This window comes from Lepidochelys kempii, chromosome 18, assembly GCF_965140285.1.
Source record: "Lepidochelys kempii isolate rLepKem1 chromosome 18, rLepKem1.hap1, whole genome shotgun sequence".
Taxonomy (NCBI): domain Eukaryota; kingdom Metazoa; phylum Chordata; order Testudines; family Cheloniidae; genus Lepidochelys; species Lepidochelys kempii.
The window spans coordinates 11,571,832-11,596,451 of record NC_136397.1 but is presented as its reverse complement, the minus strand read 5'-3'; the positions used below and the strand labels follow the sequence as shown (position 1 = coordinate 11,596,451).

General features: G+C 37.9%; 1 protein-coding gene across 12 annotated transcripts in view; it reads left to right on the top strand.

The window, feature by feature from the left end:
- The window catches only part of PRDM2 (PR/SET domain 2), a 119,951-nt gene that overhangs the window by 52,254 nt on the left and 43,077 nt on the right, over positions 1 to 24,620 (top strand). For 8 of the 12 annotated variants that reach the window (XM_078849338.1, XM_073317137.2, XM_073317135.2 and 5 more), the window contains exon 1: positions 640 to 1,186. In XM_078849338.1, coding sequence (XP_078705464.1) covers positions 643 to 1,186 — 544 coding nt within the window. In that variant the 5' untranslated portion in view covers positions 640 to 642. Of the gene's footprint in view, positions 1 to 639; positions 1,187 to 24,620 lie in introns of those variants that run through there. The other 4 variants (XM_078849341.1, XM_073317134.2, XM_078849342.1 and 1 more) reach the window with 3 other exon arrangements.

The window sequence follows — 24,620 nt, the reverse complement described above, 5'->3', positions numbered from 1 at the left end:
CACCTTCAATAGATGGCTGTTTCTATATGGGTTTCTACTATATGTAGACATTTCTTACTCTTTTTTTGTTGTATTACAGACAAGACTGTCTTGTTTGTGTAATGTAAATAGTTGCAGTTAAATCTACTAAAATGAAGTAAACATTTTAAAATGACAGTATATAGTTAAAGATATCTGTTAGAGATTGTATATCCTGAGTTTAGAAACTGCATTTTTTAAAGACATATATGTAACATATAGATGCAGATCAAACTTAAAAATGTAAGCACAATTACTCCTCAGTAAAATTTTGCTCAGCTTAACCTGAACTTTCGCATACCTTTTCAAAATTTGTTTTTATAAAAAAACAGTAGATTGGGGAGAAATAATCTAGAAACAGTGTCATCATTTCCCCCTGCTAGGGGGAAAATGAGTTAACAGGCTTCCTCCATCCTGTATCTGAATTTAACATCTTCTATGACCTACTTTCTCTGCCCTACCTTCCTTTTTAATAACAGAGCCAGCTTTTAAAATCATCTTCAAATCAAAACTGCAGCATTTTCCGCATAAACTGAGCTCATAACAGGGTGGGCGATTAGAGATCACTGTTTGCCGTGTCAGGTTTAAAGGAAGCGTGATGAAGCTGTAGCTCAGGAAAGCTTTATGCTCAAAGAAATGCGTTGGCCTCTAAGGGGCCCCAAGTCCTCCCGTTCCTTCTGCGTTTGCCAAACAAGTGCAGTCGCTTTAAACGTCGATTCCCCCTGGAAAGCCTGTTCTCAGCCAGGAGCCCGTGCCCTGGGGTTGGACGCCTGCAGTCCTCCTCCCAGCAGGGGGCGCTCGGTGCAAGCCGTTCCCCTGCTCTCGGCGGCGCCGCTGCCCCGGCCCAGCCGGGAAGGGTTAAAGAGTTCTTCCGGTTTGGTCCGTCCGGCCGTGAGGCAATCGGCGCTCGGCGCAGAGCACAGCTGTTTGCCGTCCCCGCGGCGAGCTCCACGCCCTCTGGCCCTGAGCCTGCTCCGCGGCCTTGCGCGAACAACCCTCCCGCTGATTGGCGTTGCCTTTCTCTCTCTGCCGCCCCCCCAGCCAATTGAGCCCGGCGACGAGCTGCTGGTCTGGTACAATGGGGAAGACAACCCAGAGATAGCAGCTGCTATTGAGGAAGAGCGAGCCACCCACCGGAGCAAGAAGAACTCCCCGAAAGCCAAGAAAGGTAAGCGCTGCCTCCCCCCCCCGCCGCCCCCCCCGCCCCCCTCCCGCCGCAGCCCGGCCGGAGCTCGCCCCAGATCGAAATGGAAACGCGCGCCGGGGGCCTGGAGTGAAACTTGCAAACTTTGGCCGATCCCCCCCCCCCCTTTCCCCTCCCCCCAGCCTGCTCGATCAGTAGCCACCGCCGGACTTCGCAGCCAGGAGCAAGTGTGTCCGGGTGACCTTTTCCAGACTCCGCCGCCTGCTCGGCGAAGCCGCTCTGAGTTAAAGGGACCCGTCCCCGCGTCCGTCCCCGCGTCCCGTCCCCTCCCGCGAAGTCACCCGGGCGTGCCCGCACTCTCGCCTTTTGAAAGTCGTGCCGGAATTCTTGGCTACTTTTTGTTGCGTTTGTGGCTTTCTAGCGCTGAACATAGACAATAGGAAACGCGCAGGAAGGGGCGGAATCGTGGATTGGCGATGGGAATATTCACGTTTTAACTTTGTCCTAATTAAAAAAAAAAAAAAAATTAAAAGTTGAGGAAAATGTTGTGATTTTTAGAAATAGATAACAACTGGGTTGTGGGTTTGTTTTTTTTTACGCCTAGGTATTTTTATGATTTGCAAGGTGGTATATTGAATAGCAATACTTCCCATTTGCAGCTTTTGGTGGCTAGCTGACATTTTAGAATGGATTAAGGTAAATTGCAGGCCTCACTAGATGAATTCAGACAGATGATGAGAAGAGCACTGTAAGAAGAGCAGTAGTTGTACACTTACAAGTAGGCTTGTAAGAAGAGCAGTAGTTAACTTAAAGCCCACAGTTTTAAGTTGAGTTCTTAATCTGCTTCTGAGCTCCACTGACGTTCAGGTGGTGATACATTCAATGTTACCAAATACTATCCTAACATTTTCATTTCCTTGGTGTGTTAACATCATTATAAGAACATAAGATGTGTTCGCACCACAACTCTTAAGACTCGGTCAGTATTTTTTTTTTTTAAATGTAAGTTCTTTCCATGTGAGTGGGGTTGCTGTTAACTTTCTGCGTGCATATAATTTTATCATGCAAAGTGTCTACCAAGCAATAATTTTCTTTTACAAATTATAAAAAGCTGTTCAGCAGTAGACGTGAAAAATGCAGATGTTGATTCACAAGTTTTAACTTTTAGGACAGTAGCAATTTTGTGGCTTATGACAACGTGCAGCCTGAAAATATGAATGATTGTTTTTGGCTAATTTTTTGAAGAGTTTAGGATAGGCGGAGAATAATTTTGGGGGGCATAGGGATTATTTAATTTATAAGTAGGATATACTGAATATGTCTTAATTTTTCCATACATCATTTAATAAAGATGTCAAAATTGTTGACTTTAATGTGCCTCTAGGAGAGCCAGGTTGATATGTGTGCCTGTATTTAGCTGGGTTTTTTATTCAATTATTTTAGGTCAAAATTGCATTTTTTAAGGGTGATGATACTCAGTTTAACAATGTTAAGGACTAAAGAAAAAGTAAATATATACAGGAATGTGCATGTGTGTTGCTGCTGTTTTTGTTTTAGGAATATATATTTTGTAAGATTCTTGAATGTGTTTCAAATGAACCAATAAAAAAAGGTAGTGAAATTTTGAAATGGAATCATACCTGTAATATCCTCTTTAAATACAAATTTATAACCTAGTCCTGCTTGTGCTGAAGTTGACTGTAAAGCTCATATTGGAAGCAGGAGCAGGGCTTTTGGAAAATGAAAATTTTTGTCCTTAATTCAAGTTTATTTTAGCATTGGGAGAAGCATTAAATGAATGTTGAGGTTGCAGTAAGTAACAAAAATCTAAAATTCAAACACTGATTTTTATTTTGATAGTGGTAAAACACCTCTTTAGCACATACTTAGCAAGAATTGTTTAAGTCCATTAAAGGCAGATTTATGCTTTTTAATAAATGTGCATTCGCCTGGTAAAATACAGTTTTGGTCTGCATGTTATTTACCCAATAGGCAATAACGGTAATCTCAGAGTTTTATTTATTATTTTTTTTAAATCACAAAAGCAAGGAGTGGAACATTTCCAAGATACTGAAATTGTATTAATGCAATTGTGGACAAATCTTCACCAACTAACCTCACAGTTCCTGAAATTGTTGTTACTTCCCAATACTAACAGTTTGGGATTATTAACTGTTCATGTCTGTACAAAATTTTAATTAGAAATAATCACATAGAGGACATTATCTCTATTTTGTATATTTAAAAACCTCTGATCCCAGGCTCTAGGCACTTAACAAATTAACAGAACCACAATCTATCGAAAAACCAAAATTAAAAAAAAAAAAGTAACTGTTTGTAAAAGGTTATTTGTGTGTGGAATTATACTCTTTGGTCACTAGGTAAAAGTAGAACAAATTCATCACAAAGAATTGCCAACCATTAAGGCTTCATAATCCATGCTTTAAATGATATAGCACATCCACATCTAGATGCATGGTGGGTAGCTCCCTGAAAACATCTGCTCAATATGTAGTAACAGTCGAAAAAAAGCTAACAATGTTCAGAACGATTAGGAAAGGGAAAGGTGATAAAACAGAAAATACCATAATGCCACTTTATAAATCCATGGTACGCTCACACCTTGAATACTGTGTGCAGTTTTGGTTGCCTCCTCTAAAAAAAAAAAAAAAAATTGCATTAAAATTGGAAAAGGTATAGAGAAGGGCAATGAAAATGATTAGGGGTATGGAACAGCTTCCATATGGGAAGATATTAAAATGACTGGGATTGTTCAACTTAGAAAAGGGATGGCTAAGGGGGGGATATGATAAAGGTCCTTAAATTTTGAGTGCTCTGGAGAAAAAGAAAAGGTGTATGTTGTTTACCCCCCCCCCCACCCCCCCCGCCCACCCCAAGAACCAAGGGTGACCCAATGAAATTCATAAGCAGCTTTAAAATAAACAAAAAAAAAAAAAGTACTTTGCACAGTCATAGTGCACAGTCCACCTGTGGAACTCATCGCCATGGGATGATGTGAAGGCCAAAAGTATAATTAGGTTCAAAAAAGAATTAGATAAGCTCATGGAGGATAGGTCCATCAATGGCTATTAGCCAAAATGATCCGGGATGCAACCCCAACCTCTGGGTGTTCGTAACCCTCTGACTGTCAGAAGCTGGGAGTGGACAACAGAGGATAGATCACTCGAAATTGCCCTGCTCTGTTCATTCCCCCTGAAGCAGCTGACACTGCAACTGTCAGAAGACAGGATATTAGGTGAGAGAGACCATTGTCTGTCCCACTAGAGTCATTTTTGTGGTCGGTGTGCCGTACTTTCCATCCTTTTTGTGCTCAACCGTGAGTTCTATTCCTTGTTCTGTTTGTTTTTGTTTAACAAATTTTGTTGGAATAATTTTAAAGGAGGAAAAAGGTGTGCACAATCTGTTACATCAGTATTTGTAATAATGTGTTGCTATTCAAGCTAACTTACATGTAAGTAATACAGTATTTTTGGCTTTCTTTGGGAGCAACAGCCATAGTACGGTTGCAAAATGGTTTCCAGTATTACCGCCTGTCTTTTTTCTCTCTCTGTCTCTCTCTCGCACTCACCCTCCCCCTTTCTGGAAATTGTATGTCGTGTCTGAAATTATTCAAGCTTGATCTCAGCCCAGAAGTTGAACTTTTATGGAAAAGTTAGGAAGTTACAACCCGTCATTTGTGAATTCAGCAATGATGGAAAAAGAAGAGTAACTTTCCCTTTTGAAAAAATGCTACCCCCAGTTGTTTAAAAGATACTGTATTACTTGACTGTAGTTGGTAGAAATGGAAACCGAAATGTCAGATAATTTTATACGTTAATTCCTACTTTACCAAAGCTGCGGTTTGGTTCCTCAGGAGAGTTGTGAAATTTGAATGATCATTAGAAACCTGACCAGGATAGTTAACTGCACTTGATGTTCTGTATTCTGAGCTACAGAGTTTATCACCTTCATAGATCTTAAATATAGCAATAACTCTTTAGGAAATATAAAAGCATATAGTTTAAACGGCTATGAACGAGTTAGTAAATATGCCTTTTTTTTTTTTTACAAAAGAGACATTTTGACTGTTTAAAATGTAAACAAAAAAAATACTATAAACAGTCTTTATTTTTTAACAGTATCTTTTTATTCAGCTCGCTAAATACATTTTTACAACACGTATTTGCATGTTTGTATTCAATTAAACAACTATCCCCTTGGGTTTTAACCAGTGTAATGCATTTAGTGGGCAAGAACTATTTTAACTAGTCATTGGATTTTGAACAATTTGCAATAAACAATTAATTGTCTTTGGATTTTATTTAGCCAACTGATTATTTCAGAAGTGTGATTGTAATAGTTAGCTAACAAATTAATACCTTTTCCAAATTATCATAGAAACTCCATTGTGAATTTCCAAATAAACCCGCAGTCTCCTCTCAAACAAAGTCTGTTTCAACAGTGGTTTCTGTTAGTGTGAGGTTGGAATTATTCACTTTGTAAAATTCAGATGGCAATTAAGCATGGCAGGGAGAGGTTGAGATAGGTGCAAAGGATAATATTGAAATTATATATTCTCCACTGATTCTCTCTGGCCTCAGTTTGACCTCTGTTTCCAAGCAGTCATTGATGGTGGTATTATTATAATCCCTCTTAAAGGAAACACTGGAGGACCTCTGGTATTCCCCAATTTATCCTGATGTTTCCTGTTGCCTTTGCAACCATTTTGTTTATGCCTAGGCTATGCCTCACAGAATTCCATCTTCACTTTATATACTCTCTCAGCCTCTTTACCTATCACTTCTGATCATACAGCCCAGCTTCGGTATCTGCCTCCTTCTTAGAACTCCACTTCCGAAATGAGATACAAGAAGATGTAAACATGCAAACAGCTAGTGTCTGATTAACTTCTAGTTCTTCAGATTAAAATGCATGATTTACCATTTTTCTTAACACTTCATGTCAGCCTAGGAGTTGCTAGGAAGAGTTCCCGAAAAAAGAGTTCAGAATCAATTATTTCTTTATTCTTTATATATACTTGAAACTTTGCATGTAAAAAAGACAGTACGGATGTGGAGTGTGTATTCTAGGTTTGTGGGAAAATTCAGAGTAAATAAGTAAATAAGCAACTGAAAAATCTCTTTTGAGCTTTTTTAGGTGGCATCTAAAATTTTTCTCGGCATTTTCTCACCTAATGAAGCAGCAGCATCTTTGTGACATATAGGAAAACGTGAGAACTCTAGATTTGAAAGTGACAGCAGGTGGGACTGGGACAATTTACATGAGAAGATTGTTTCAGTGAGGCCACAGCATGCAGAAAAATTCTCTAAGAAGCATATGTTAAGCTGAATTCTGTAAATTCCAAACGTTCGTTGGAAAAAAGCTTAACTTTTTTTTATTTTTCTGTTGTGGTAATACAACCATCACAATTTTAAAGTGAGGTGTTTTTGACTTTCCTAACCCAGGATTGCAGAAAACTGTCTCAAGCCAAACAATGGCATTAACATAGGCTACTTCTTTGCATTTAATTTTTTAAGAAAGGTAAAAGTTTGCAACTACGTCAGGTAAGTAGGATAGTTGTTAATTACTCTATCTTCTCTTAGCTTATTTTCCCCCTCTACACAGCACACTTTAGGTGTATTAAAATTAATTAATAATACAAAAGTTGGAGCCCTTAGCTAAGGTCCAAGGACAGCATCTGCCCATTTCTAGATGCTGAGGGTGAGGGTTGGTTTCACATAAGGGCACTATCTCATTAAACAGAGGCAGCTCCCCATATTTTATACCAGTTTTGGGGTGTATGGGTAGGTTTAATCATCTAGACATTCAGTGTCTGATACATTATTCAGTTCCTGTATATAGGAGCATGGGGGGAGGTGAAGGTGTATGGGGTAAGTTTAAAAAAACGGTGTTATAGAAGGGAGAAGAAAGGAGAGATAAATATAAAGGAGGTGGCAGAGAAGTCAGTGCAAAGAAAAGGGTGAGAGAAGGAAAAAGTGATACACTGAAAATTGTGCAGGAAGAAATGCATCATGGTTTTTTAAAGAAAAGCAGAGAAACCTTGCTTGGCTACACTTCAGTTAAGATACCATACCAAAAGCAAGAGAGATGCAATCAGTTGCATTATAAAGTAGTGGTAAATAAAAAGTGGATTGACAATATACAATTAAATACAGTACGTAGCTGTTTTATTTCTTTAAATTACAGTAGGGTGGTTGGAGAGAGCATGCATATTTCACTCTTGTAACAAGCCATTTTTTTAGAATTCTGGGTAAATTTATCAAGCCCTTGATAAGACTAGAAGATGGATTTCATGCTTATGCTTTTTCTAATATTTATTTCAAATATTAGTGTGTGTGCGTGTGTGTGTATCTATTATTGGTTTGGTGGGTAAACCTCCTCTTATGGAACCAAGGGCTTTTAAGCTTTCATTATATTTCACACCTGCTTTCATAGTTCACCTTGTCTTTAGAAGTGTTTTTTCAGAACTAAGACTCTCTTAAAACTGGATGTTTAGGATTCACCACACTATCTAATGTAATCTACTGCATTGAGGTATTAGTTTTCCTTCATTTATCTGGAATATCTACAACCAGTGACCCTCTGAACCAAGAGGAGGAAAGATTGGTCCAGTTTAACCAAATAAAACTAGGGTTTCTCATTTACTGCTTTCATAGTTTCCCACATTCCCCTCCTGGGTAACTTTTTAACAGTTTGTTTTTCTTCTGCGTCTGTTTGTCCTGGTGGTGGTTCTCCCCATTCTGTGCTTCTGAGATGTATTTGTGTGTCTGCTGTGTTTCACTTAGTACTTCATCCAGACACCAAATCCCAGTGGTATAAACTCAGTTACAGTCTGGCATGAAAACTGTATGTGCCTCCTTCATTTCTCCCCTCTCTGCAGAGTCAGGATAGTAGATCAGAACAGAGTATGTGACTGCATTTTGGCAAGCTCAATATTTTCTTGCCGGAAGAAGTGAGTAGGATTTTGTGGTGATACTCTAGTTCCTGTCTGCATTACAAAATCAACCATGTCAGGTGACCCAGTGAAAACGCATATTGTGGTATAGACAGGATCTGGTCATACCGTCAGATCATACCAACATCACTGTGGGGATAGTAGTAGTCTTATAACACAGTCCCAATGCTGCTAATAACAAATCCGTGTTAAAACTCTGCTACCATAAGTGGCTCTACCACAGTATAAATAATAAATGTTGATATCTAGCATAGTTCTGATCAGATTTCAGACAGCGCCTGAAAGGTACAGTGGTTGTCCTTAACGGATACTGTTCATTTTGGAGCCAGTGTGGATCTGGAGAGAGTAAATTAACAATTTAGATTAACTCTGATCAGTTATACTTAGTTATTATGGCATCTTTATTAAAGGCTGCAAATAAAGTTCAGTTTTATTCTCCTGTTTCAGAGACATTAAAGGAACACTTATTCTTCTCTTGGGTCTTTCACACAGAAACGGGGAGAAGTGGGGGGAAATGCAATTGCAATGCCACAAAAATTGGCAGAGGGATTAATTTTATTTTGTTTTTGTCTAAAAGTGGTCTGTATTTTAATTTTGGCATTGCTCCTTTAAGAGATGGTTTTCTCACATGGAACTTTATATAAAGAACTGTAGTACTCTGAGTAGAAGCTCTTGAGAATAATATGGTGTGTGTTTGTTAGAAATACTACATTTTTTTTCTTTAACTTCCCCTTTAGGATTAATAATAATAAACTTGTTAGGTAGGAAGGAATATCAACATCTCTTTGATCAGATTTTTTTCCCCATGAAGAAACTGTTTCAGAAATAGCTGTGTTTTGACCTCTTGCAGAAAAAAAAATTAAAGAAGGGTGAAATGACTTACCTAAAGGGGTGTGTTTATTGGGACACCTTGCAATTTCCTGCTGATGTGAAATCAAAGTTTTCACAAGTCCTTTCGCTTTTGTTTTGTTCCAAATTATTTTCTCGTAGACCTTAGTCCATCCTGTGCTTTGCTGCACATTGTGCTACCCACATTTGCACTTTTTTTAAAGAGAACCACTTAAATATGCAGTTTGAACTTGATGACACAATGCAGGCCTTGAGTTACCATTTGAAGTTAAAAGAATAGTTTCATTTGAATAAAGGAGAATGTGACCTTGAAAACTGTACCATATTTGGTACATTTTTGTATTTAAAAAAATATTAACTCCAAAAACACTTTAAAGGAAGTGCTTAAAAACACTTTCTAAATATAAAATGAAATATATATTCCATGGTGAAGGACATATTAAATATAATTTATAAGTTGGGCTTTAAATAACTGTAACTTTGTTAGTGTTCAGCTTTTTGAATATTGCTTTATAGTGATGAGATCCCTACATGAAAAAACATTCTAGCTACGCAGTGTTGCCAATCAGCTGAAACTGGTTTGGGCCAGTGATTGAAAAACTTACTAGACACCTAGTAATTAAAAAGTTTAAACCTACTAGCCAGAGTCCCATACAAAAGATATGGAGGGAGGCCAGCAACAGGGTCCAGAGGTAATACCCTAATGAGAAGCTTCACTCCCACTCCTCTTCCCCAACTGATCTGAAGAGCGAAGGTGCTGTGGTATTCCTATTAGGGAGCTGCCTCTGGCCCTATTTGGAGATTGTATCTTTCATGTTAGCTTCTGTGTTGTACATATCCAATAAATTTGAGGTCACCAGGACTATGACACTTTTCTGTTTTTACCCCTTGATTGCCAGAGTTTTGCACGGGGGTGGGGGAGTTGCTACCTCATATTTCTCCCTCTCTCTCTACCCCCATCCTCCCCAGTAAATGCCTCCAGTTCCTGCCTCTGCTGCTGCTCTGAACTTTCCCAAGAGTGAAATTGACATGATTCATTCTAGCTTTCCTGCTGCCCACGGGGTTCAGCATAGCAGAAGATTGTGGCTCAGTTTTAGGAGTAAAAAACCATCTGTTTTTAAAAAAGTTTGCCTTGAATGATGTAAATATGTTCTCAAATTATGTAAACTGATTCCCTCAAAGATCCATGCTTCCAGGGATAAGCTCCCAGCAAGTGTGGGAACTCAGCAAGTTCTGGTAACTTTGCTATATATTTCATTTAGAAAAAAAATTGAAAGTTTTTGCTTTAGAGAGATTATTACAGTTTCATGTGAACACTGGAAACCTTGTGTACTCTTTGACTAATTCAGTATCATGCTAACTTCAAAAGCCTTATCTACTGCATGTATATAAAGTTTCTCTGAAAATTTCCAAAACGCCTACCACAATTTAATTTCACACTTAGTAACAATGGGAGCACTACTGTCGACCTGATGCCACTGACTGTCTTACCTTACTCACATCAGGACTATGTGGTGCTTAAAATGGAAATGGCTGTCTGCAGCTTTGTCTATAAAGTCAGTGCTAACGTCCCCACTCTTGACACCACTAGTGGAGCTGAACTGGTGGTAGCAACGGAAGAGCCATGTGTAAACTCCCCATCCTGCTCACGTGGGCTGTTTTATTTCATCTAAGTAACCAAAGCAGATTATGGGGTCTCGCAGCAAGCATCCACTTTAATTTAATATCAACAGAATTGTTGACAGCACACATTATTTTCGTAAATACAAAGAAGTAGGGCATACCAGCAGAGTTGAGGCACTGTAGGTTGAGTTCTGTCAGGTATACATATTTGTATAAGCTATATTCCTTTTTTTTTTTTTTACACTTAGTCCATCTTACATCAAGTTAAGATGTGAATCTAATATAGGCAGTAAATTGTTCTATTTCTCTTAATTCTTTTATTCTGGTCAAACACATTACTGTAGACTGTATTTGTTTTTCCGACTATACCAATAAAGTTCTAAACTGAAGTCACAACATTTCTGAACACATTGTCTAGTGATGTACACAGCTATGGGTCCCATATTGAAAACAACTTACACACAAATCACAAACAGCTCTCCAAGATTAATGAATTTCACTTGCATCTAACCTGGGCTGAATTTGAATCAGGGACATGGAAGTTGCGGGGGAGAGGGGCAGTATTTCAATACCAATTTTTAGCTGATTTTTCATTACTTTGATGGTGAGCCATAAGGATGTGAACTACATGTTCATAAGCAGCCAGTAAAAATCAGCTTCGTGCAGCAAGGTTTCATTGTATGAAGGTCTTCCCATACTTGGTTAGAGCATTTCTTTCCAGCTCATGGAAAAACTATTTAGACCTTTGCTAATGTAAGACATTTAAAAATAGGGTGCAACTGATTTAGGAAACAGCTTTCAGTGGGTTTTGAAATTGCGTTCAGACATGTGGAATGGCAGAGCAGCCTGCTAATTTTTATTTCTGCAGGGTCGTTTCATAGAAATTGCCTTGCCGGGTCAGACCAGAGGTTCACCTAATCCAGTATCCTGTCGCTGACACTGGCCTGTACCAGGTGCTTCAGAATAAGTTGTATAGTTGCGCAATAATATATGGGCAGGAAGAAGTGTCTTCCTAACCTCGAGAAAAGAAAAGGAGTACTTGTGGCACCTTAGAGACTAACCAATTTATTAGAGCATAAGCTTTCGTGAGCTACAGCTCACTTCATCAGATGAAGTTACCTCGAGAAGTTAGTGTTAGCTTTACGTGTCCCAAAGCATAAAGATTGTAGTCATCTCTAAAATTGTATTTTAACTACTGTAACTAAATGGTTTTTGTTCATATACTTTTCTAATCCTTATTTTAATCTCATTAAGCTTTTTGCCTCTATTGCAGCGTTGATTTCTAAGAGGTAGTTTGTTTAAAGTAATTCCTTCCATCTGTTTGGTTATTTTTTTATTTGTTGCCTGTTGATTTAATTGGATTTTTCCTGGCTCTTTTACTATGAGAGGTGAACAGGAGAGAGCGCATGATTGACTTTATATGGAGTCTTATTTATCTTCATCATGTCACATCTTATTCACCTCTTCTCCAAATCAACTAGTTGTAATCTTTTTAAATTCTCCTCATCTGGAAGTCTTGTCATGTATCTAATCATTTCAAGTGCCCATCTCTAGCCCGCTTCTATTTCTGCTGATCTTTTTGAAATGATTTGAGCAATAATATCCAAGATGAGGGCATATTATCAATTTATATAATGCTATATTTTCAATAGTATTCTTTGTTCCTTAATGCAATCCAACACCTTCCTTGCAATCTTTTGTTCATTGAGAATGTTTTCATTTAATATTTTCATAGTTCTTGATTTTTTAAAATTTTTTTTTTTTAACATTTCACTAAGGACTTGTCAGCATGCACAGTTGCAACATAATATGTGGAATTTTAAACTAGTTGATTAAATCAGTGCAAAAAATGACCTTTAAACCAGTTTATTAAATCAGGCAAAAACCTGCAGCTTGGCTACTCCAGAGCTGCTTCAGCTCCGGGCTCCGCTCCAAAGCCCTGTTTGTAAGAGTTTGTTTGTGTATAGAATCCATCAGTGTGTGTGAATAGTTTGGACTGGTCCTTTCCATTGTCTGTCTTTGCTTTTATTTACATTTTGAATATTATTGATCATTGTGTATTTTGCCCAGTCAATAAGTTTTAATTAACCCTTTACGTTTCTTATAATACCTCTAACCTTGATTATTTAACCTACATAATGTTGTCATTAACAGATTTTTCCACTTCATTGTCTACCTACTTTTCCAGGTAATAAATACATTAAATAACACTGATCCTAGTATGTATCTGTGGGGCATTGCACAATCACCTTACATATTAAAATGGACCATTTATGGCTAATTTTTCAAATGGCTAAATTTCTCAACTCTCTTGTTTATGCTTTCAGAGAATTCTAGTAGGATTGACAGGTGTAATTTTCCTTTTACAGAAATTATTCTGGTTGATGCCAACTATATTATTATAGTCATTTAGATGTTATATAACTCAGTCGGTTTTGACCCAGTTTACCTGTTACTGAGAAAAGACTCAATGATCTTTAAAACTTTTGGCTGAGTGAATTAAGAATCTCCTATTGAGTGTCAGATATTCATTCCTTAATGTTCAAGTTTCAGCATCTAAATCTCTCCTCCCATACCGTTATTTCCCTTTGCTTGAGGAAAGGCAGCCTCCGTTTGACCACCATTGCATCCGATGAAGTGAGCTGTAGCTCACGAAAGCTTATGCTCAGGTAAATTTGTTAGTCTCTATGGTGCCACAAGTACTCCTTTTCTTTTTGCGAATACAGACTAACACGGCTGCTACTCTGAAACATTGCATTTTAGCTATTCTTGGTGAGCTAGTCAAAACCACCTAAGTGGTTTAAGTCAAGGGAATTTTTCCTCTGAAATCACTTGGATGCTTTTGAAAACCCCACCCTCCGTGACTGCTTGCTAATAGGTAGGTAGTTTTTGTTAGGAATTGATTTAGTTATTAATTTTCTCTGCATAATGCTCCTCAGCAACATTGATAGAAGGTTAAGATGTATGCTTTTTAAAATTGAAGATAATGCTATCATTTATTGTAGTGGCTGTATTGCAACTATTTTGTAAATATTCATATTTGACCCTTTACTATTCCTAAAGATTGACTGTAGAAAAGGCTATGAAAATAAATAAAAATATTGGTATACATGGACATTTACCAAAATGTTGCCAAGTTTCAGAGAGAGATTTTGAAAATTATAAACTTAAAATTTTTGAGCTTTAACCCCTTAAGGTTTTTATAAGATAAATAACTCTTTGACTGTCAGTAGAGACAGGCACCCTAACTCCCTTGGGGCCCTTTGAATATCCAGTCTTAATTACATGCAACTTCCGTTTGAATGAGATTTTTGCTTAAGAAAACATCCTGGCGTTCTGAAAGTGTTTTAAACCTAATAATGTTGTGAGGAGTTTCACGTTCTGCCACTATTCCAAGTGCTGCAGAGTGAATATTTTTCCAAACCACTTCCATTCAGCCACACTATCAGAGGCTCGTTCACCTGCACATCCACCAATGTGATATATGCCATCATGTGCCAGCAATGCCCCTCTGCCATGTACATTGGTCAAACTGGACAGTCTCTACGTAAAAGAATAAATGGACACAAATCAGATGTCAAGAATTATAACATTCATAAACCAGTCGGAGAACACTTCAATCTCTTTGGTCACGCAATCACAGACATGAAGGTCGATATCTTAAAACAAAAAAACTTCAAATCCAGACTCCAGCGAGAAACTGCTGAATTGGAATTCATTTGCAAATTGGATACTATTAATTTAGGCTTAAATAGAGACTGGGAGTGGCTAAGTCATTATGTAAGGTAGCCTGTGTCCTCTTGTTTTTTCCTACCCCCCCCCCCCCCCAGATGTTCTGGTTTAACTTGGATTTAAACTTGGAGAGTGGTCAGTTTGGATGAGCTATTACCAGCAGGAGAGTGAGTTTGTGTGTGTATGGGGGTGGGGGGGATGTGAGAAAACCTGGATTTGTGCAGGAAATAGCCCAACTTGATTGTCATGCACATTGTGTAAAGAGTTGTCACTTTGGATGGGCTATCACCAGCAGGAGAGTGAATTTGTGTGGGGGGGTGGAGGGTGAGAAAACCTGGATTTGTGCTGGAAATGGCCCACCTGATGATCACTTTAGATAAGCTATTACCAGCAGGACAGTGGGGTGGGAGGAGGTATTGTTTCATATTCTCTGTGTATATATAAAGTCTGCTGCAGTTTCCACGGTATGCATCCGATGAAGTGAGCTGTAGCTCACGAAAGCTTATGCTCAAATAAATTGGTTAGTCTCTAAGGTGCCACAAGTCCTCCTTTTCTTTTTCCATTGGAATAAGACATCTAAAGTAAGAGCTTAACTTTTGCTGTCAAGTAAATAAAATTGAGCTTTTTGTACCCATTTTACATAAGAATTACAAAGCAGTAATAGTACAAATGTTTTCTGAATCATAAATTTAAATACATGGTTTGTAAAGAAATGCTTAAATGGTGCAAATAAGTTACACATTATATTCACTCACTCTGGTTTAAAAAAAAAGTAGCTTGTAAGAGAGGTATAAATCAGGATATAATATTGAAATTATACTCAGCCTTATAATAAAGCTTCACACTCAAATTCAGCCAATTTTAGGGTAAATAATTGACTGTCTAAATCACTTCATTATTAGCGATTTATTTCAAGTTGTTGTAAAGTAAAGGCGTTTCAACCCTTGTCAGGAGTTGCAAAAGTCAGGTGGACTTTGTTCTAAAACTTTATTAGTGGCGACCACATTCTTAGCTGTGGAATGTCAGTTTCCAAGTTCTCTGCTGTCCCAGATATCAGAAGGTTTTTCCTGTTCATTCTTTCATAAATAAAAATTTCCCTAAGTGCATTTTAGTGCAAATCATATTTTGTGTGTTCTTTTTAAAGCTATATTCCAAACCATCCAAAGAAGTGTGTATGCAAAAAGAGCCTTTATAATGATCAGAGGTTTAATTTGCTCAGAATAGGTTGCTGACTAAAGTGATTAACTGCCTGATAGACTATCGTTATGCTTATGCTCCCACTTGTCTAAATTTTAAATCTCTTTGGTGGAAAAATAGAAGAAATTGCTGTTCTTGATAGCAGTTTTGTGTTTAGTGACCTTTTCTTGGCTCAGTAAATAGTATATCCGGCTGTTTATTTTGTTCTCTTGTGATTTGATGCAAACTGTAACTTAACTTCTGTTGTTTGTTCTGTCAATCAATACACCAACTGTACTCCTCCTTCTGTTAGGCAAGAAAGGCACTGACTGAGCAATTGGAGCATTACAGCTATAGTTGTCCTTTGGATCTGCAACTCAGTAAGACTTTTGGCCTTATAAAGGCCTGAAATGTGTTCCTCTTGAAAAATGGTCATTGAGGCTGCTCTTGAAATGAATAGGAGTACTTGTGGCACCTTAGAGACTAACCAATTTATTTGAGCATGAGCTTTCGTGAGCTACAGCTCACTTCATCGGATGCATGCCGTGGAAACTGCAGCAGACTTTATTTATACACAGAGAATATGAAAAAATACCTCCTCCCACCCCACTGTCCTTACCAGCAGCTCATGCTCAAATAAATTGGTTAGTCTCTAAGGTGCCACAAGTACTCCTTTTCTTTTTGCGAATACAGACTAACACGGCTGTTACTCTGAAACCATCTTGAAATGAATGCGATTCTTGCCTTCATATAGAAAATTGAGGGAATCTTCTGGAACCCAGCAGTACTCCTTCATAAATGTGCAGGAGAACGTAAATGATTCCTTCATAGACCATATTGCACATTAAAATAATGGGGCCTACATAGTGTTTCGCTTGTTACCCTCCCCTTGAGTCTCTCTTGATCAAAAAAGATGAATTGTCACTTCAGAGTTGGAAGGAGATGACTGCAAGTTTAACAGATGCAGGAAGGAAGCAAAATTTTCATGCATGCAAATGCATACATAGCCTTAATCGTGACTGCCTAACAGCAGTTAAAGGTATATTTGAGCATTGTTAGATTGGAAAATTGCAGTTTATGTAGTATTAACTGAGCCTTTTCACTATGGCCTAAGTTTAAGAAAATATTGAAAGAGCCTTAGCAATTTTTTTTTTTTTTTGGTCCAGCTGTAGTTGTTGAAAAAAATCTTGTGCAGTATTTAACATTGTACACTGATATTTGTCTTCCATTGCTCTGAGGCTTTATATGCCTCACGGAGGGCTGGAATAGACTGTTGCTTAATCTCCAGTTTTGCATCATCTCTGTTCAGAGGTTTTTAGAAAACGTAATGGTTTTCTTTGTGGCAAATTATAAAAACATGACTACACTTCATTTGACATACACTTCCATACACCTAATATGCTTATTTCAGCAGTGAGAATATATGCACTCTTGTCGTTTCTGTTACGTGGTGTCAAATTCTTAAATGCAGAGCAAAAGACCCAGGAGGAGAGTAAGCACTGTAAGTGGGAGGTGAATAAATAGCCCTTTTTGGCTTGAGCAACAGATGACAGCAGCATGTATGGTTATAAATTAGACTTGCATAATGAATCAAAACTAACCCCACAGTGTTCTGCAGTTTGTAGAATTTGCAGATACCAGTAAGGCAATGAGACTCATTGTGATGCAGAAATTATTGCTGATCATTCCATCCAGATTAGTTCCTTGAACTTCTGAGTGGGAACTTAAAGGTGTTGCACATCTGGCTGGAAATTTTTGGTAGTGTTACAGAAATAATTCTCATTGGTAAGCATACATACTGAATGGTTCTCTATTATCACCATCTTCCATGAAACATGAATTCTAACCTCCCCCAGTTTTTGTGAGCACTTTTAGTTACAGGTCTTGTGATTTCATTCTGCTTACAAACAAGGAAGAGGAAGAGAGGGTTTAATGGTAGGAAGCTAGCAATGTATAATGATAAGGTAGGTGAAAATGCAGAGAGAAATGTTCCATTGTGGTGGTGGTGGTGGTAGAGAACATTTTTGACAAATGACATTTCCTGGATCCTGCGGGAATACCTAGGTAAAATAAAATAATTTAATATTGTAATAAAATGGCTAACAAAAAGGAAAACTTGAATAAATGTGAATTTAATGTGCAGTTTATTTAGCAACTCTGAGTATTTTTAATTTCATGCTCAGGGGGGCAATACCTGGGGGTTACAACACTTGTTGGCAATATTCTGTTTTCAACGTCTTGAAAGACTTTGGTCTCTCTCTCCCAGTGGTAAACAGCCAGTCCTATGACAACAGTCCCAATGCTCCAGCTAGATACAATGGCAGCCCTGTTCCTGGGTATTGCAGTCGTCGCACAACTGTGTTCTCCAAGTGAAGCCACAGCCCATGTTTGGGCAGAACCATTTGGATGGACTCCTTTGCATTTTCAGACTTCTATGCAGTCATGTCTTGGTGCACCAAGCCTTTAAAATCTCTGATTGGGGTGAAGGTGCAGGAAGGGGCCTTTCTTAGTGGCAGCAGCACCAGTAACGTTTACAGGAGGTACAGTAAGGACATGAGCTTTTGGGTCAGCCTTAACACTACTACAGCCTTAACATGCGATATCTTAATGCTGCCAGTACTGGAATTTGATATTTTTTTTAAATAGAAATAGAAAAGACCAATAAAAGTTATCATATAATCTTATAACAGATTGGATAATGAATATCATAAAGCGAGTGGTTTTTAGTACAGTTCTTGGGTAAACTTTAAAATTTAAAATACTAGTCTATATAAGGCAAACGTTTCTAAACAGAATTGCTATCCAAATCATAGGTAGCTGAGAAGCACTACTACTTTTGAACAAATGACATTTTAAGCACATTACATATGAGCTTTGTGGGGTGAGATCCTATGATGCAAATAGTGGCACCTAAAGTGCTTACTCTTTCTTAATATCTCAAAGCAGTGGCTGGTTGTGATGAAAAACATACCTACTTTAGAGAGTGGGGAAGAATGGACAAATAAAAAATTATTTGAATCAAAGTAATCGTTCATATTTGTTATATTTCAGATTTAGCTTCTAGAACACCACCCTTCTCCGTTTTTGTCACTGTATAGTAATGTGTTCCTAACTGTATTGCACATGAAGAGTGACAGACTGTATCGAGTGCAGTTATTTCTAGAAATCTCACTGAAGTAGTTATATTCCCAAAATCATTTGTTTGCTTTTAGTTTAATAGTAAGCTAAACAAAACCTAAAGGAATGTAACCAAAGAGAAAAATGCATTTCTTACATGGTTGCAGAGTGTATGTGTAATTAGCTATCAAGAGACTTGCCTGGAGCTTGTAATGAAGTGTCGGAAGCCATGTTATTAGCAAGAGTGGGAGGTACTTTGCTTGTAGTACCTGAAAATTTTACAGCCGTTCTGGCATTCTATAATACTGATTGTTTGTTTATTTTAAGTTATATGTGCTGCTCTTTTAACTTCCTAAGTGCCAACATAGATGTAGGAAGCAATTTTTTATTTTCATAAAGACTGTAAAAGTCCTAAGTTTAGTTAGTTACATTCATTTGTTTTAATTCCTAGAGATAGTTGGCATGGCTAAAAATATCAACATGTACCATACTGTGGTATTTGATTTAAAAAAAGAAACCGTTATCATGGTCCAGTTTGCAATTTTTGTATAATTTCCCTTGCTGTGTGAAGAAAACAGTGTTTGTATACAGGCAGAAGAAATGCTGGTATCTTTGAAAGGTAAACTGCAGAAGAAACTAACTACTTGATTCCTGCCAATATCCTTAAGTTACCTTTAGTTCCCGAGGAAAATGTTTTGACAGATGCCAAAGTTTTCAAAAGTGGGACTTTTCCAATGCCCTGACGTGATTTAGGCCCACAGGTCACATTGACCTCAGTGGGACACTTTTGAAAACCCCCCACTTAATTTTAAGCTCCTGTTTGAAAATTTTGGCCACGCTCCATAGATTTCTTTTCCTGTTCTTTTAACTGGGAAAGCTATTTTGTTGCAAGAAAGAATTCATATCTTCAGATCAGGATGTAAACACGCTGCCAAGTTTAAATTTTATTATATTGTGTACATACTCAACCTCCTGCTGAGCTGAGAACTGATACCATGCTTACTATGAAGCATTGTCAAATTTCAGCTGTTTCCCCTAAGAATCTAAAGGCAGTGTTAGCCTTTAGTGATAACAGGTTCTCTTTTTTTCTTGATGCCTGTGTATTCCTCCTACTCCCACCATTTATTTTTCCTCTGTTCAATTCTCTAGTTGTGTAATAACTTTTTCAGTGCAATTTTCATGTGAATATTTTTTGTTTTAATGACTTTGCTACGAGCTGCTGCTTCTGTTTTTTCACTGTATCCAGATTTAATCATGATGGTGTTTCCTGGGACATTCCTCTCATCTGTTCTGGTAGGACAGGTCCACCCACACAGATGTCCAGTTCTATCTGTCTGAACTTTTCTACTCAGTCTTGCAAACACGTGATAATGGGAACGTGATAAAGCAGGGTATTAAACCACATAAGTGTGTGTTTACCCATTTTCAATAATCGATAACATTCTGCAGCATTTAAATAATTATGGATAACTAAGTCCCAAGTATTCAATAGCTACAGTAGTTTGTGTATGTTATATTTGTATAGATTCGTCTGTAAAACCGAAGTGTACATTTAGTGAATTGAATTACACTCCTGGCATTGTAGAGAGTACATTATCTCAAACAGCGTATTTGTTTTTACTCCTCTTCCTGTCATGAATGGCGATGGTGTACAAATAAATAATACAGCAAGTGCATGAGAAACGACACAGGATGTTCCCATGTCACTTCTGCCTGATGATTAAAGTACTGTGCAGGTAGACATCTTTCCATCTTTTATAGCTCTTCAGCATAAAACCATTCTGTTCAGAGGACCCTGTGGACCTTTTAAACTCAGTTTTTCAGGGATTTTGTGTAACTTCTTATAATGGTGATGTTACTTTGTGCTGTTGCAAGTCACTCTCTCATTTGATATCATCTCATGACACGTGTCACAATTTCATTTGTCCCATAGGGATTAATAATATACAGTTGCAGGAATTTGTGGTGAGATGAAATAGCGAAGTGTTGCTTCCTAATGGTGCCATTAAAGTGTCCAACATAGAGGTTTTGAGTATGTATAAAAACTAATTTAAACTTCCATAAGTCACATAATTTTGTCACACTTTCCATGGCATTGCAGCTTTTGTTATGCAGCCATTTTATCGATCATTCATGATTGTACTACAATCTAATTGCTGTATTTGCAAGACCTATTTTTATTGACTAGTACATAACCTTTTGAAATATTGTAGATTAAATAGTATATTTTGTTATATATCTTACTAACTTTGAAGTGTGCACAACAGACATAAGTCAGTGTATTTGTAACCCTTCTGCTTCTTTTCTCCTATCCTTCCCATTTTTTGTTTGCCCTAATTTGAATGTCTTGTGTTTATAGTTAGGATGTAAGGTCTTTGCAGGGTACGTTTCGGTTTTTTGGTTTGTGGGACTCCTAGCATGCTTTTGGACGCTTCAGTAATAAGTACTTACAGTTGACTAATTTAATCTTTTACATAGGTTAGAAACAGAATCTCTGAGGATATAGCCTTTCCCTACCCATATTCCAATACTAATTTCTTAGAAATAGTACTTAACAGGCAAAACTATATTTGCTCATTTTGTTGTACATGATTCAGCTATTGCTTTGCAGTAGCAAAAGACCTTTTGGGGAATACCTCAGGTAGTGCCATCACATGGAAAATATGACAAAATATGACTTGTGGAATACTCTGGGCCAGCCCTCCAGTGTGTGCAATAAAGCCAGTGTTAGATTTTTGATGGTATCCTCCTAAGAAAAGACAGAATTCTCATTGTTATAAACTTTAAGTATCACAGTTGTAATTTTGATGGGCATTCATTGTATGATATTAATAAATGCTGGGGTATGTGTGTGTGAGGCTAGTGCTTGGTGTGTATGTAATTAAGCTTGCTTCATGTGGGCTGGGGAAGAAATTTTAAATTCCCAGATTTGGCATCAATACAATTACTATGAAGTTGCTATTTCTTCTTCTGACATCTGTCATACCTATCCTCTTCCTCCTCCTCTTCGCTCTCCTGAGAACCTTAAGTATAATGTGTTTAAGTATGTAGCTAGGAAAGAGATGAGTTGTGGTACAAGGAAAAAAACCTTTGATCAATGAAAGTGTATTCTTTTTTGTTGGTAAACTGCCAGTGTAGCAGAAGACATTTCTCTCTTAATTGTGCTGCTGTGTTTGTGTACTTGTGTTGTTCAGATGTTAAAGTGTCTTCGGTAGCAAATTCAATGGCTGTAAAACTTTGGCACGTGCAGCATCTTAAGTTTTTGGGCCCAACAATTCCCACTGTCAGGTCTTGCACTTTAGTGACTTTTCTTTTTAATAGAGGACAGCTCCCTTTGGAGCACTTCAGTAACACTTGGCAGATTTGTTAGAGGCAGTCACTGGGCAAAGGCAGGTATAGTTCCTACAGCTCTTGAGGCTCTTGCCAGCCTACAGAGAAGGGACTCTGCACCAGACCTGAATTAGGATTTCCATGTGTCAGGGCGTTGTAGTCATTCTTCTGTTTACCTGTGTGTATAAAATAGGCTCTGTACCAAGAAGCTTGAGCAGCTCCCAAGCGTAATGCTAAGCTCAATTGTAAAATATATAAAAGATACCAGTATATTTTTTACTGACACCTGTCTGTAACTCAGCAGTGGTTTAATCGATCTGCACCAAATACCTTATTTACCTATCAATGCATACAATCTACACTGACTTGGTGTGGCCCTATAACAATACTGCAGCAAAAGATCTGTGCAGCTCTTCTACTTGTACATGACAATGCCACACCATCGTATCTATCAATATTGAGAGATGTAATGGCACTGTATACTTTCCAATATATAACAAACAAGTTTTAAATGTAATACTATCTACCATTGCATTTTACATGTTATATTTGCCTTTATATTTACTTTGACATTATCTTTATAAAACAAGTCTCATAAATAATGCTTCTTCCATACAGCACTGCAGACTAAATTGATACCTGGTTTAATCGGGTGCGACTCCTTTGACAATAATGACATTGCATCTGAGTAGACTAGCTCTGAATTTTGCCCTTTTAGTGCTAGAATATGAACATGAACAATGATAGTGTCTAGAATCCTTACACCTGTCTCCAACTCACTGACTTTGCAGCGACTTCACTTCCAGTGTGCGCAAAAAAAGTAAATTTCATACAGCATTAGCTTAATCTACAGCTTTGAGACCACTAGGGGGACACTAGGGTAGAAGGCTGCATTTTGTCCAGCCCTTTTAGAAGTTATTTGGACTTCAAAGAGTGAGCTACACAAATCTGAGACTTTTACCTTGAATGATTCTCTCACATTGGCATGATCCTATGAAGGGAACAGGATACAGAAGCAACAACATGCCTCCTTAAGTTAGGAAGTGGTAATGGAGGTGGACACACAATCCTTAGCAGCGGACTTAGGCTGTTGGTGCTAGGAAAGATTTGTTGTTATAGCTATACCTAGTGTAGGTGCAGCTTATACCAGCAAAACTCTGCTTTTGTTGGTAGAACGTACACCAGTTGACTGAGCCAAGTAAGCTATTACTGGCCAAAAGCATTTTTATGCTGGTATAACTGCATGTACGCTAGGGCTTTGGCCAGTATATACTTTGCAAAAGTTTCTGTTGTAGACCTCCTACTCTCAGTAGTGTTTGGGCATTTGTAGTATATGTGATGGGCATTCGTAGTAATTTATCTAGTTGCGTGTTTGTGGAACAGGACTAGCATTTTTAGTGTAATTCCATAGTAATGGTTTGTCTCCAGTTTTATAAATGTAGTCATTTTAATAAACACCAGTCATGCCAGAGTTTTGGGGAATTTTTTATTTTTTGTTTGCCAGTTTTCAGCTGTTGTGTGCCACATGCTTATATCTGTCTTTTGGTGGGTACAAAATTGGAGGCCATTATAGGCTGATTGAAAATAGGCCCTAAAAGTCTGAGAGGCTGTCGGCTGCTGAATCCTATTGGGTTATGTAGTCCTTTCCCCTAACAGTGCAGCAATATTCGCTGCAGTATATTTCTTAACAAGTTTCTGTATTTCTCTTGAGTTTCAAGTGTTGAAGCTTTTGAGTTCATAAGACACACCCAACTGAGTAGAAGAATTTGTCTGTAGTTTATACACGAACTTCCAAAAATATACTTCAGAATGGTTCATCTTCTCAAGAAACTTGCCCTAATTAAATAAATCTCCATACGTTAACTTAGCTGGACGTGGGTAAAAGTTTCTTTGGTATGTTGTTGTAATGTCTGTACAGTTAAGTCAGAAATATTCAAAGTTAATGTCCTAATATTAAAATGGTATTTAAAAGTTTTTGTGATGAGGCAGAATTTCTAAGGGTTTTTCTTTTGATTTTTTTTTTTCTTGCTTGCGTAGTCTAGGAGCATTATTTTTTCCCCCTACCCATTATCCCTTGTCATTTTCGTTTACTTTCTTCTTTTGTCCAGTGTTTGCGCCGCATTTGCCAGGTAGCATCTCATTTTAAGCCGGGTCCATTGGCACCTGATCTCTAATTGTTGCCCGGCAAAATGGTGGAGTGGGGTCACCTGGCCTACATCAAACTACTGGAATCTCTGGACAACTTTTCAATACCTGTTTGTTTTACAGAACTGGGAAGTGGGTGCAACATTCCATATTTGATCTTGGATGCTACATTTATGTGAATTGTAGTGTAAATTATCAAAAAATATTTTCCAGTGCAGCAACGTTGGTGGATGTGTAGATCGGCAATGCTTCACATATAGCCTTTTAAAAAAAAGAAAAGTACAGCTGCATTTTATGGTCACTTATTGCTAAGCTTTACATGTATTAATCTGCAGAATCTTGTGGCTTAGGGTGGGAGCAGGGAGAGGGTTCAGCAGATTTCAGTCGTCCCCGTGGTTATACAAAAATCCACTTTCAGCATGTGGAATAAAGCTTATACAAAATTTCCATAAAGTGTGAAAAATTTCCGGCAGTTTTCCAGTGTTACTGACTTTAAGCAGCCCTTTTAAC